This window comes from Pseudonaja textilis, chromosome 2, assembly GCF_049901715.1.
Source record: "Pseudonaja textilis isolate UNSWEBS1 chromosome 2, rPseTex1.2, whole genome shotgun sequence".
Classification (NCBI taxonomy): domain Eukaryota; kingdom Metazoa; phylum Chordata; class Lepidosauria; order Squamata; family Elapidae; genus Pseudonaja; species Pseudonaja textilis.
Genome location: NC_141991.1, coordinates 156,526,461 through 156,538,494, shown reverse-complemented (window position 1 = coordinate 156,538,494; position 12,034 = coordinate 156,526,461). Strand labels below are relative to the sequence as shown.

General features: G+C 36.1%; 2 protein-coding genes across 4 annotated transcripts in view; one reads left to right on the top strand and one right to left on the bottom strand.

Moving 5' to 3' along the window:
• CHD1L (chromodomain helicase DNA binding protein 1 like) overlaps positions 1-5,566 on the bottom strand; it is a 51,943-nt gene extending 46,377 nt beyond the window's left edge. For both annotated transcript variants that reach the window (XM_026713217.2, XM_087926087.1), the window contains exons 1-7: positions 5,422-5,566; positions 4,263-4,375; positions 4,057-4,160; positions 3,283-3,397; positions 1,548-1,579; positions 1,050-1,131; positions 620-782 (exon numbers count right to left, since the gene is read on the bottom strand). In XM_026713217.2, coding sequence (XP_026569002.1) covers positions 620-782; positions 1,050-1,131; positions 1,548-1,579; positions 3,283-3,397; positions 4,057-4,160; positions 4,263-4,375; positions 5,422-5,518 — 706 coding nt within the window. In that variant the 5' untranslated portion in view covers positions 5,519-5,566. The remainder of the gene's footprint in view (positions 1-619; positions 783-1,049; positions 1,132-1,547; positions 1,580-3,282; positions 3,398-4,056; positions 4,161-4,262; positions 4,376-5,421) is intronic.
• A 1,287-nt stretch (positions 5,567-6,853) lies between these two features.
• Positions 6,854-12,034, top strand: part of LOC113444500 (uncharacterized) — a 58,616-nt gene continuing 53,435 nt past the window's right edge. For both annotated transcript variants that reach the window (XM_026713287.2, XM_026713288.2), the window contains exon 1: positions 6,854-7,116. In XM_026713287.2, coding sequence (XP_026569072.1) covers positions 6,952-7,116 — 165 coding nt within the window. In that variant the 5' untranslated portion in view covers positions 6,854-6,951. The remainder of the gene's footprint in view (positions 7,117-12,034) is intronic.

The window sequence follows — 12,034 nt, the reverse complement described above, 5'->3', positions numbered from 1 at the left end:
AAGCTTACAACCAGTCCTCAAAATTGCAATGGTTACCGTGTCGCCACAATCAGGTGATTGAAATTACAACAGCTGTAGTATGTTATGGTTGCGTGATTACCATTTGTGACCTTCACTGCTGGCTTCCAGTAAGCAAAGTCAATGTGGGAGTCTGCAGGAAGTCACAAGTTGTGGTCACATGATATTGTGCTTAATGACTTTGCATAATTTGCTTAATAACTGCAACAGAATTGTGGTTAAGTCAGCATGGTCATATAATTTTTGCTTTAGGACCATATTGCTTAGCAACAAAGTATTCAGTTCCAATTACTGTCATTAAATGAGGGCTATCTGTACTTAAAAATAAGCTTGCCTAAGAGACTTTGCATTTCCCCAGGGAAGTAAAAAAAAAAATACCCTAAGCATAACTATACATCTCTTATGAATGAAAAAAGAAACAGCACAAAGATGAGGTCTATGATATCATAGGACACTGAATTCTTAATTAAAAATTGGAGTGTTCTTGGTTCAAGCGAAGGCTATACACATTCCTTTAATAACAGTAGCATAATCAAAAAAGAAATGAATCCCTGAATCCCAACTGTTCACATTCTGCAATGAATCTCAACTTTCTACTTGCCTGTTTCAGTGTCTTTTTCAATTTTATGGTAATAGCAAACAAATTCATCTGCCAGTTGCTTGGGAAATATAACTGGTTCAATAAAAGCAAGCATGGAATATAACTCTTGAAGATTGTTCTGAATTGGAGTACCAGTTAGCAGGAGACGGAAATCTGTTGAATACTAAAAGATGACCTCTAGTTTAGCATTTTTTTGCATTATTTGGTAGACAATTTGGTAGACATTCTTTTCTTATTGAATAATAAAAATGCCAATAATTTAGCTTAAACTCAAATTGGATGTCTCCTCACATCAAACTAGAAATAGTCTATTACTTAATTGAACCCTTAAAGATAACCAAAAAAACTGAAATCTGCCCAAATGACCAAGGCAATTAGGAAATATTCATCTTCTAACATTTGAATAAAAGAAAATGTACTATTCTTTTACCTCAGATAGTGTTTTATGAAGCAATGAATCCTGATTCTTCAGTCTCTGAGCTTCATCCACAACAAGACAAGTCCAGTTAAAACTGAACATAAAGAAAGACCAGAAATATGATGCATTCAGATCTATTATTTGCTTAATTTATTAATAGAGGAACTGAGATTTAATAAGATTTAAAATATTAAAGTTTTATTTAGTAGCTCAGAATTAGAAACCTTGAGGAATACTGTATAAGGTTTCCTTCTCCTTGGTCATATTTGAATAATTCTCTTTATTTCTTAGATGTTACATTAATATGATCCTTCTAATGCAAATAATTACCACCTGTCTTCCCTTAAATACCCAGTAACTGATTCAAATAGGTAAAAGCACAAAAAAGAGACCACCTTTGTAAGAACAGGCTTCATTCTAAAAACTAAAACAACTATTCATGTATAACTGGCCCCAGGGTCCAAATAGCTTTTGTGTTGAAAACATGGAATTGGTACTCAGTATCCTCACCGTTTTAGAAAAGCTGCATCTTTGAGGCACATCTGTAACCAAGTAAAAGAAAAGTTTTGTTTATACTGTAAGTTTACATGTTTGTTTTAAAGAAAAGGATGATTGCATATGAAACTCAACTATGCTTTATTCATATAAGCAAAATGAATAATAAAAATTAATAGGAAAGAAAGGAAGGAAGGAAGGAAGGAAGGAAGGAAGGAAGGAAGGAAGGAAGGAAGGAAGGAAGGAAGGAAGGAAGGAAGGAAGGAAGCCAATGCATAGGCTCCATCAACAGAGGGATAGCATCAAAATAATGAGGTGATAGTATTGTTGTATATTGCACTAGTGAGGCCATGCCTAAAATGCTGCATCACATATTATTCACCATGATAACCCCCCCACCCCCCAAAAGCTGAAGCCCTAGAAAGTGTGTAAAGAGCAGCAACAAAAGGGGTCTGGAGGTTAATCGTATGAGGAACAGTTAAGGGAATTAGGTATGTCTACTCTAGTCTAATGAAGAGAACGACTGGAGTGACATGATAGTTGTCTTCGGGTATTTGAGAGGCTATCATAGAGAAGAGGGGGTTGACTTATTCTCCAAATACATGAACACAAGACAAAAACTAATGAGTGGAATCTTGTTAAAGAGAAATCCAATCTGGAAATAAGGAATAATTTCCTAACAGTAAGAACGATTAATCAATGGAAGAGTTGTGGGTGCTCCATTGATGGAGGTCCTGAAGAAGAGATTGGACAACCATTTGGGATGCAATAAAGTTTCTTCTGCCTTGGGCAGGGGGTTAGCTTAGAAGACTTCCAAGGTCCCTTCTAGCCCTGTAATTCTATGGTCAAGTGGTATGAATGACACTGTTCCTAATTAAACCTTGAGGTTGTATGCAATCCTTTTCCATTCACCTCCTCCTATAGTTAGGAATTTGTTATATTTGGTGTCACTTTCAAAGCATCAGAATTCTAGCTTCATATTTCATTTCAAGCAGAAATTATGGCTTATTAATATTTTAGTAAAGTAAAAATAAATTGCTAGTTAATTAAACAATTCCAATCATTATTGTCTGGGTCACACACCTGTGTGAATCCAGCCATTTTGGTGTTCATTGATGTTTCATCAGTATTACAAAATCCTGCCCAGTATAACACGTGAATCTAAACCACTGGTGGCTAGGTTAGAAACCAGATAGTTATTTTAAAGTTTAGTTTAAAGCATAATCAACTGAAAGATTCTTGAATAATTTTTTTTACAAAAACGATTTAAGGTGAGCAAGCCTAAATTAATAACCTGTAGATATTCTATAATCTGGTTTCAATAAGCTCATAATCTACCTTTTTGAATATCTGGATTTTTCCCACATCCATCTATTTTTATTATACTAGAAAAAGGATATACAGAGCCTTTCCTTCCCATCAATCTACTTGTACATCTGGCCTTAATTAGATGAATATAAAATAAAAATTGTTATATAAAGCAATTTATGAGACCTTGATGAGTGAGTGCAGGAAAAAGACTCTACAGAATAATTTCAACTGAGGACAAGTTTAATTTTCAGAGACACTATTGCAGATATAATTGTTATTTATGGAAGCAAAATTGCTATCATTAATTTTTTTAGCACAATCACAGATCATGAATATTATGGTGGACATGGAAACTGGTCAAATAAGAATAGCCAAATACCTTTGCAAAATATTAATTAAACACATATATACAAAGTATTAATTAAAACAAATGATATACCTCATAAGTAGTCAGCAAAATGTGGAAACCATGATTTGATTTCAAATCCTGTTGCAGTTCAGCTCTTTCTTCTTTGCCACCTGAATATATCACAGTGGAAAGGCTCGGAGAAAACCTTTTTTGGATGTTTAAAAGATCTATCGGTCAATGTCTCTCTTCTAACCAGAATTATAAATATACAAATTGTATTGGTTCACTTATTCCAACACTATCTATTCTGTGATGCCAGAGACAAAACCTGACATTTTGTGTGCAAAGTACCTGTTTTCCTAACTTAGTAAATGTCTGAAAATAATTATCTTATACAGACAGACATAGGTAATGGAATGCTGGCTAAATTTATAGACAACTGCATTTAAAAGAAATGGGTTGCACTTCATTCTGCATCATTTTTCTTAATCCAAATTTTACTAGATTTCTTTTGATAAGCAAAATAAATCAGAGGAAATATGGGCAGCACCTTTTCTAACTAACAAATGTTAAAAAGCTTAGCTCACTTCAGCATATATTCATTTCATCATAGATTCACACACTTCATCTATACGTCTGATAAACGAATTACACTTCATAAAAGATTTTAATAAAATGTATTAGCTGGAAATATGCTACTAGATTTTTCATTATCAACAGGAATAACATATAGTTTGCAATAATGCTGCCAATTCTGTATTTCAGTACTGTCCAACTCCAAACTGACCCTGGGCAGCTCACAAATTACATTTGAAATTTGCTAGAATGTGCTTCAAGAAATGTAAAAACTCTTGAAATGTTTACCTTTTTAATTCATCTCTCCAGTTGTTTAACACAGAGAGAGGGCAAATGATCATAAAAGGTCTCCTCTGAAGCTTCCCACTCAAAAAAACAAGCAGACAAATAGTCTGAAATAGATTTTAAACATATTTTGGATTTATTTATCACATATAATAGCATTCATTTTTCTTCTGACATTAGAAATCGTATACAGAAAGACAAAATAATACCTGGCAAGTCTTGCCCAGTCCCATTTCATCACCCAGAATACAGCCATGCCCAGTTTCATAGCAGCTTATTAGCCAATTTACACCTTTTATCTGATAGGGACACAGATGAATAGCTAAAAAATAAGAAAGGGAAACTATTGCATAGGAACTCTTAAGTTACATAAACAGCTGTTTCAAATACAATTAAAGAATTAGACATTAAACTTTGATTATGTAAAAGCAGTCATCATCATTTTCTTAGAACTTATTTTAACATAGCTACTTTCACTGACATTCTAGAACGGAAGCAAAATACAGTGCAGCAATTTTCTTGAACCTGGTGTCTTGTTCTCATTGGCATTTCAAGATATGTGTAAACATAGAATTATTTTTTTGAAGATATTTCATTTTGATGCATATATGCATTTGACTATTACCTAAACGGTAAGAATTTATACCAAGCATTAAGAAGTTACCACTATTACTTACAATTCTCAGCCAAAATGGGAATTCTTGGAGTTAATTCTGGCAAGTCTAAAACTGGTAAATTAAGTGGTTTTACTACATCAAACACGACTTCACAACTAACAACAACATATAGCCTGTTACATGGTTCCCGTATTCATTGGATTGCTATAAGAAGCTACAACTTACATACTATCAATAGGCAGGACAAAGGATTTATTTTATGGAATAGCATAATTATTCAAGAGAACTTACTTTTTAAATGCCAAATATAGGAATGTCAGTCTGACAATATATTTATTATTTTTTAAGACAAGAGATTTTAAAGAAGATGTCTTATACCTCTTTCCTCTGAACAATCAATATATAAATTTTTGATTTGGAAAACTACTTAAGTATCTGAAACACTTAATACTGAATTAACAAGGTACTTATTCGTTTTACGTTATCTTCACATCACCCGGCTTTTTGAACAGGCCAGGAAGCAAGGTACTTTGTACATAGCTGAACTTAGTTTTTAATATACAGTACTTAATTACCATTGCTTACTTTTTATACTTTCTGCATTTTGATAGTTCTAAATAAAAACATGCTCTCGTTGAATTAATTTAATTCCCTGGCTTCCCCCAATACAAACTAGCGGTTATCAATAGAGCCTAAATAAGTTGATCTATGGATTCCATCTTTAGGAAAAATGGCTCGAAACGAAACTTACCCGTCAACCCCCATTGGCGTAATTGTTCCTCTATTATACTTTCGCTTCCCTGTCTGGATTTGTATTTGTTAGAAACAGTTTGGAAAAAACAAGACATCACACAGCCCTCAAAGCAGCAAGCTCCGTTCCCTCTTCCTTCGCCAATGTTCACTGTACAGTTACCGGAAAGAAAGCAATGGCAGGCTTCTATGGATTGGCTGGTAAGAAAAGAATGTTGCGTCGTAATTGGCTTTTGTGGGAATCTGGGCGTGTTCTAGAAATAGCATCATTCTGTGGAACAGTGACTCTCCTCACACGGGCCTTTCAATACTTTACTTACAGATTAAGAGACCTGGTAGTAGTCTTTTGACTGCGGTGCTGTTTTTACTCTGCGTTGCATTTTTTTTGTTGGACTCAATCGATTGACTGTACGCCCATCTGTATACAATATTACATTTAAAAGTAACCCTATCAAGAACAATGTAATATGATTAAAATTGTGGGAGGGGGGGGGGTTCCCAAGAGCAACGACGCACCCCCAGCAGACTTCCTACCCAAGGGATTGGATCGATTCCTGCCCAAAGTTGCTGTAAATTTTTAGTAAAAATAATCGGCTCTCCAATCACATTTTAGCCTGCTTTGTCGATTGAATCCAGGCCGTTGTGGATTTATCTCCCCCCTCCCGCCTCACCCCAAATTCGAGTGAAGTGTTTGGCATTTATCGGTCATCGATCAATGAACAAGTGAAACTAGATGGGGACGTACCTGAAGAGTTTGAAGAGAGCAATGTAACAGGACAGAATGAATGTCCCGTATTAAAAGTAAGAACAACTTGTCGTGTCCCTAATTACGCTAGACTAGCTTCTTTGCTCTGGCCGTCCCGTCCCATCCCGTCCAGTTAAAAGATGGTCCCTTTTGCCATTCATGGACTTTTATAATAGCAACATGCGGCTGCAGGAACAAAGCGGAATTCTGCGGGATTCGGCTAATATTACCTATCACTTAAGTTTTTTCCCCGCTCAGACAAAATTGTGCCTGCAGAAAACAATTGCCTAGCCAATTTTATGACAATCCAACTCTTGCCGCTATTCTACTGTATGTCGGCGAGCCAAGAATAAGGAGTTAATTGGGGAATCCATGGGTAACTAACAAATCATTGTTTAAATCAAACTAAAAAGGCCGCAAAAAGAATCGAAAAATATCGTGTATATTGTGTACATCTTTTAAAATCTCTTAGGGTCTCTGTTAACACAAATCGCTTCTCCTTTGTAGTTTCAGAGTGGTGTCGGTGCTGCACTGACGCAAACATGCGATTAACCGAAAACGGCTATATTTGTATTCAGGCACGTTGCGCGATGGAGTTCCGGAAAAATACCAAGCTGAGGAGTCATATTCCGATTCCTCAAACAAACGGCAAAAAATAGCTGCTTTCATCAAGCTCCGCCTCCAACCCAGTACAAATCTGCGAGACGGAGGGAAGCGTTTTGTACTCTATTTCTTCGACTTTCTGCTGATTTTCTCCTTTTCCCTGCCGCACTGGCCACCTGAGCCATGAAGGACGAAGGCTGGCAACTATCGACGGTGGCCTGGGGAGCCCCGCTTTTCGTTTTGTTTTATTTAGGTTTCTTGCGGCGTGTTACTGGTGCGGCTGGCATTGTTTTTCACCACCGGCGGCCAGGCCGCTTCGAAAAATCTTGGAGTCCTCCCGTGGAAGCGGTGAGTGAGGTCATAAAGACAATTGCACGTTTTAGGGACGATATTCGCATTATCTGCAGGAGAGGGGCGTGGAGATGGTTGAGCCACTGGCTGAGGGCTGGGCACGACTGAATCGACGACGACAATGGAGTATACTTACCCAAGCTGGTACTTTTCGCTGTAGACATTATAGGAGAGTTGTGCTGGCAAAAAATCAGAAGGAGTGTAGTTAATTAATTGACCCATTTTATGAAAATGCGTATGCTTTCCTGAGTATCTGATGAATCTCAGGAAAGCTTGTATGTTATTATAAAATTGATTTCAGGACAAAAAGAGCAGATATAAATGGGCATTTTATCCGGAGGTCATTTTGAACATGAGCTATTGGCCACCCAAACAGACCTTACACCATTTTTGACAGTCCAGTCTCTTCTTGAAAACTTCCAGTGATGAAGCTCCCACAATTTCTGAAGGCAAGTTGTTCCATTGATTGATTGATTGCTCTCACTGTCAGAAAATTTCTCCTTATTTCAAGGTTGAATCTCTCCTTGTTCAGCTTCTATCCACTATTTCTTGTCTGGTGTACAAGTGCTTTGGAAAATAGCTTAACCCTCTCTTCTCTGTGACAATCCCTCAAATATTGGAGCACTGCTATCTTTTCACCCCTGGTCTTTCTCTTCACTAGGCTAGCAATGGCCAGTTCCTGCAACCATTCATAGTTCATCGAATATTTTAGCCTCCAGTCCCCTAATTTATCTTGGTTTGTTTGTTTGTTTATTTATTTATTTATTTATGTCAATTGCTTACAAGATAATAGGTATAAGTAAAAACATAGTTTTTACGTAGTAAACATAGTAAAACATAGTAACATAGTAAAAACATCCATGAATACATGGATACATATAAGAAAAATAAAAAATAAAAGAAACTATAGGACAGGGATGGTAGGTACATTGGTGCGCGTATGCACGCCCCCTACAGACTTCTTAGGAAAGGGGTGAGGTCAATAGTAAACAGTCTAAGGTTAAAGTTTCTGGGGTTTGGGGAAGAAATCATCTTGGTTGCTCTTCTCTGTACTCTTTCTACTAGAGTCTCAACATCTTTTTAATAGTGTGGTGACCAAAACTAGACGCAGTACTCTAGGTGTGGTCTTACTAAGCCTTTATAGAGTAGTATTAGTACCTTACTTGATCTTGATTGTTAATGCAATTTAGGATTGCATTGGCTTTTTTGGATGCTGCCGCACACTGTTGGCTCATATTTAATTGGTTGTCCACTAAGACTTCAAGATCCCTTTCACAGTTACTGCTATTAAGCCTGACTTCAGCCAGTCTATATGTGTACTTTTGGTTTTTCTTGCCTAAGTGTAAGACTTTACTTTTCTCTACGTTGAATTTCATTTTGTTAGTTAGGGCCCAGTATTCAAGTCTGTCAAGATCCATCTGGATCTTGAATCTATCTTCTAGGGTGTTTGCTATCCCTGCCAGCTTAGTATCATCTTCAGATTTTATAAGTTCCCCTTCTATTCCCTCATCTAAGTCATTTATGAAGATATTGAAGAGTACTGGGCCTATGACAGAACCTTGTGGCACCCCACTGCTTACTTCCCTCCATGTAGACTTAGACCCATTAAGGAGTACTCATTGAGCTGGGTTTAAAAGATAAAGAAGCTTCAATATTTTATAAAGGGTGGGAACAATAGTATAGCTGGATAGATCGGAGATAGATTAAAGATAGGTAATTATTAAATATAAGTAATAGAATAAGAATGTAATTATGCATAAATTAATACCTGTAATTATTGCACAAATTATTGTCATACAATAAGCACCACAAATAGCTGTTATTGAGTGATATATTTTTTATGTTTTTAATGTAATAAAAATTCAATAAAGTTTAGACTTCCAGTTTGCAGGGCTTCGGCGACGGCAGGAATCCGCGATTGTGCGCAGTTTCTGCTTGCGCTCGCCAATGGAGTGCCCCGAGCCAGCCGGCTTCGGGGCTGTAGTTACCCCGTAGAGGTAACTGAAGATAGGGCAGATCTGGCAGGGATCTAGGGGAGCTGCACCTCCCCTCCTCAGCTGGCTTAACTCCCTTTTCCGAAAGCAGTAAGAGCGGCAGTCAGAAATGGCCGCCACAAAGAAGCACTCATCCAGAAAAGAATGTGCAGGAGGAAGCTAAAAAAGTGAAAGTTTTGACTGTCCAGGATAACAAGCAACATTCAAGACATCCTGGAATTTAAATTTTATTAAAGATACATCGCTCCCAAAGAAGATCTGGAAGCAGCGAATGAAAGTGAAAAGGGAAAGTTTGTTTTTTCTCTCTCCTTCCTTACGGTGACAGCAGATGAATGAGAAATTGGAAAAACCCGCTTTGGCATCAGCAGGTAATTAAACTGGAAAATTAAAGCCAAGGGGACAATAAAGATTTCTGAACACTGAAAAAACTTTTTTTCTTGCTGTAAGTGGGAAGGGAGAGGAAAAGAATTAAGATTAAGATTTTGCTGGAGGAGGCTGCTTGGAATTTAAAAGACTAGAGCTAAATTGTAACAAGACTCTAAAAGATACATTTTAATTGGAACTTTGTTACTGAATTGCAACCCCAGGAAGAGAAAGTATAAAAAGAAGAAAGTGTTAAATGAAACAGTCTGTGCGTATTTGGACTGCTTGGTGACTGTGGGACTTTTGGAAATTATTATTTGAATGATTAAAAACATTTGGGTTGTTTAAAATTTTTTCTACAATGGCATTACTTGTTGATGAACTGAAAATGGAATTTTAAAAAATATAAAGAAGAGGAACAAGAAGGGAAGGGCTCTTTTGGCTCCGTTTTTCATTTCTTAGAAATGGCGATTTCTACTTATGAGAAACTACAACAAGAAGAAGATTGGGATGAAGAAGAAGCCATATTTAATGAACAAGCAACTCTATCTGGGGAAGAAAGGGGAAGTGGGGGGAAAGAGAATGGAGAATTTAAGACTTAAAAAAACAACCAAAAAAGGGAAAAATAAGGTGAAAAGTGGATACAATATCAGAAAGCAACAGAAAAGAGGAATACAGAAGAGAGTGGAGATCAAGAGACAAGGAGGTAAAAAGGGTAGAGTGAAGAAGCAAGGGAGGAAGAAAGGGAAGAGAAGCTACAAAGGTTTGAAACAAGATGTAAAGAAACAGGATTTATTTAGAGGTAATGGGTAAAAATATGACTGAAAAAGAGATTCTGCAAAGGTACATGTTATGTCTCACCTATATTCATAGATGAGAAGACAAGGTTTCAGAATTCAAAATATTCAAACAAGAACAGAATCAGATTCAAAAGGGTTAATAGCACTGTTTTCCAGTCCTTGGCAGACTTCCCGGAATCTGTCAGGCTATTCAGAATTGTCCATAAATCACAAGGCCACTCCAAATGTATTCTTTTGACTCATCAAACACTTTGCTTCCAAGCAAAGTTTGAGAGTCAGCACGCCTCTTTAAATCACCTGGATAGGCGTGTCAGTCTCTCCAATCAATGTCTGGACTGACGCCTCCCTTCAGATTGATGTTTCCTGGTTCTCCTAGTCCTGGCGTCAATCCAAGATCTGTCAGTTTCCTCGCTGGAAACTTCTGTCTCATTTTGTTGATCATTTGCTGGCATGAATGAAGTCGAAGGTTCTGGGGAGGATTGTCTCTGCGACAATCTCTCATCCTCCTGGCTCACGTCTGTGTCCTCTGATAATTCAGACTCCACATTCACAGCAGGCTCCAACCTTCCATCTTCAGAGTCATCAGAGTCAAAACTCCCAGCAGGATCGATCCTTCCAGTCACAACAGGTACATAAGACTGTATTGTATTTGTATTTGAAATAATGTTAGAAAATTGGAACAACATATGATTATAAAGTGGCATAAAATATTTAATGTAATTTAGTGAAATTTTCTTTTTTTTTTCTTTGAACAAAATAAATGAAATGAAATATGAGAGAATTGAACTAAGAAGGAATGGGAACATCTTAATTATATAATACTTTATAATATAAGTGAAATGAAAATTTATAAGTGTTCCCATAGAAGCATGATACCTATTTGAAAAGGAATGTGTAAAATGTTCAAGACTTAAATGAATATTAATTTCAACGATAGAGTTCAATTGCTATGGATTGTTGTTTTAATTATATTATATATTTATATTTTAAAATATAGTGCGTAGCTTTAGAATGTACTAAGCAGAATCCGAATGAGAATTATGTATTATTTTAAATAATACATTAAATTTAAATTTAGGGGAAAGATATAAAGGCGTCATACTCCAATAAGTGATTACAGGAGAAATTTTGTGTTAATGAGAAAAGATAATAGACAATTGAAACAGAACAGACAAAAGATATAAGTATAATGATTTAAATTGAGATGAAATAAAATAGAATTAAGAGAGTGAAAGGAGGGGAGAAGCTATATAGAAAATGTAGAATGGTAAATAAGATATGGAATGGTATATAAAAATGAGCATGAACTTGAATTTTATGGTCTGTACAAAAAGATGTAACCTGGGATCAAACTGCTTTCCAAAAAGATGTTTTATGTTTTCATGTTTTGTGTTTGGTTTGTATATTTGTTTTTTTAAAAATTAATAAAATTCTTGGAAAAAAAAATTCAATAAAGTTTATTTTTTTTAAAAAAGGACTACTCGTTGAGTATGGTTTGTCAGCCGGTTATAAGTCCATCTGATGGTGATGGTCCCACTTTTTTCTAGCTTACCAAGAAGTAGGTTGTAGTCTACTTTGTTGAATGCCTTGTTGAAGTCTAAATACACTGCTCAAAAAAATAAAGGGAACACAAAAATAAAACATCCTAGATCTGAATGAATGAAATATTCTTATTAAATACTTTGTTCATTACATAGTTGAATGTGCTGACAACAAAATCACACAACAATTATCAATAGAAATCAAATTTAGCAACCC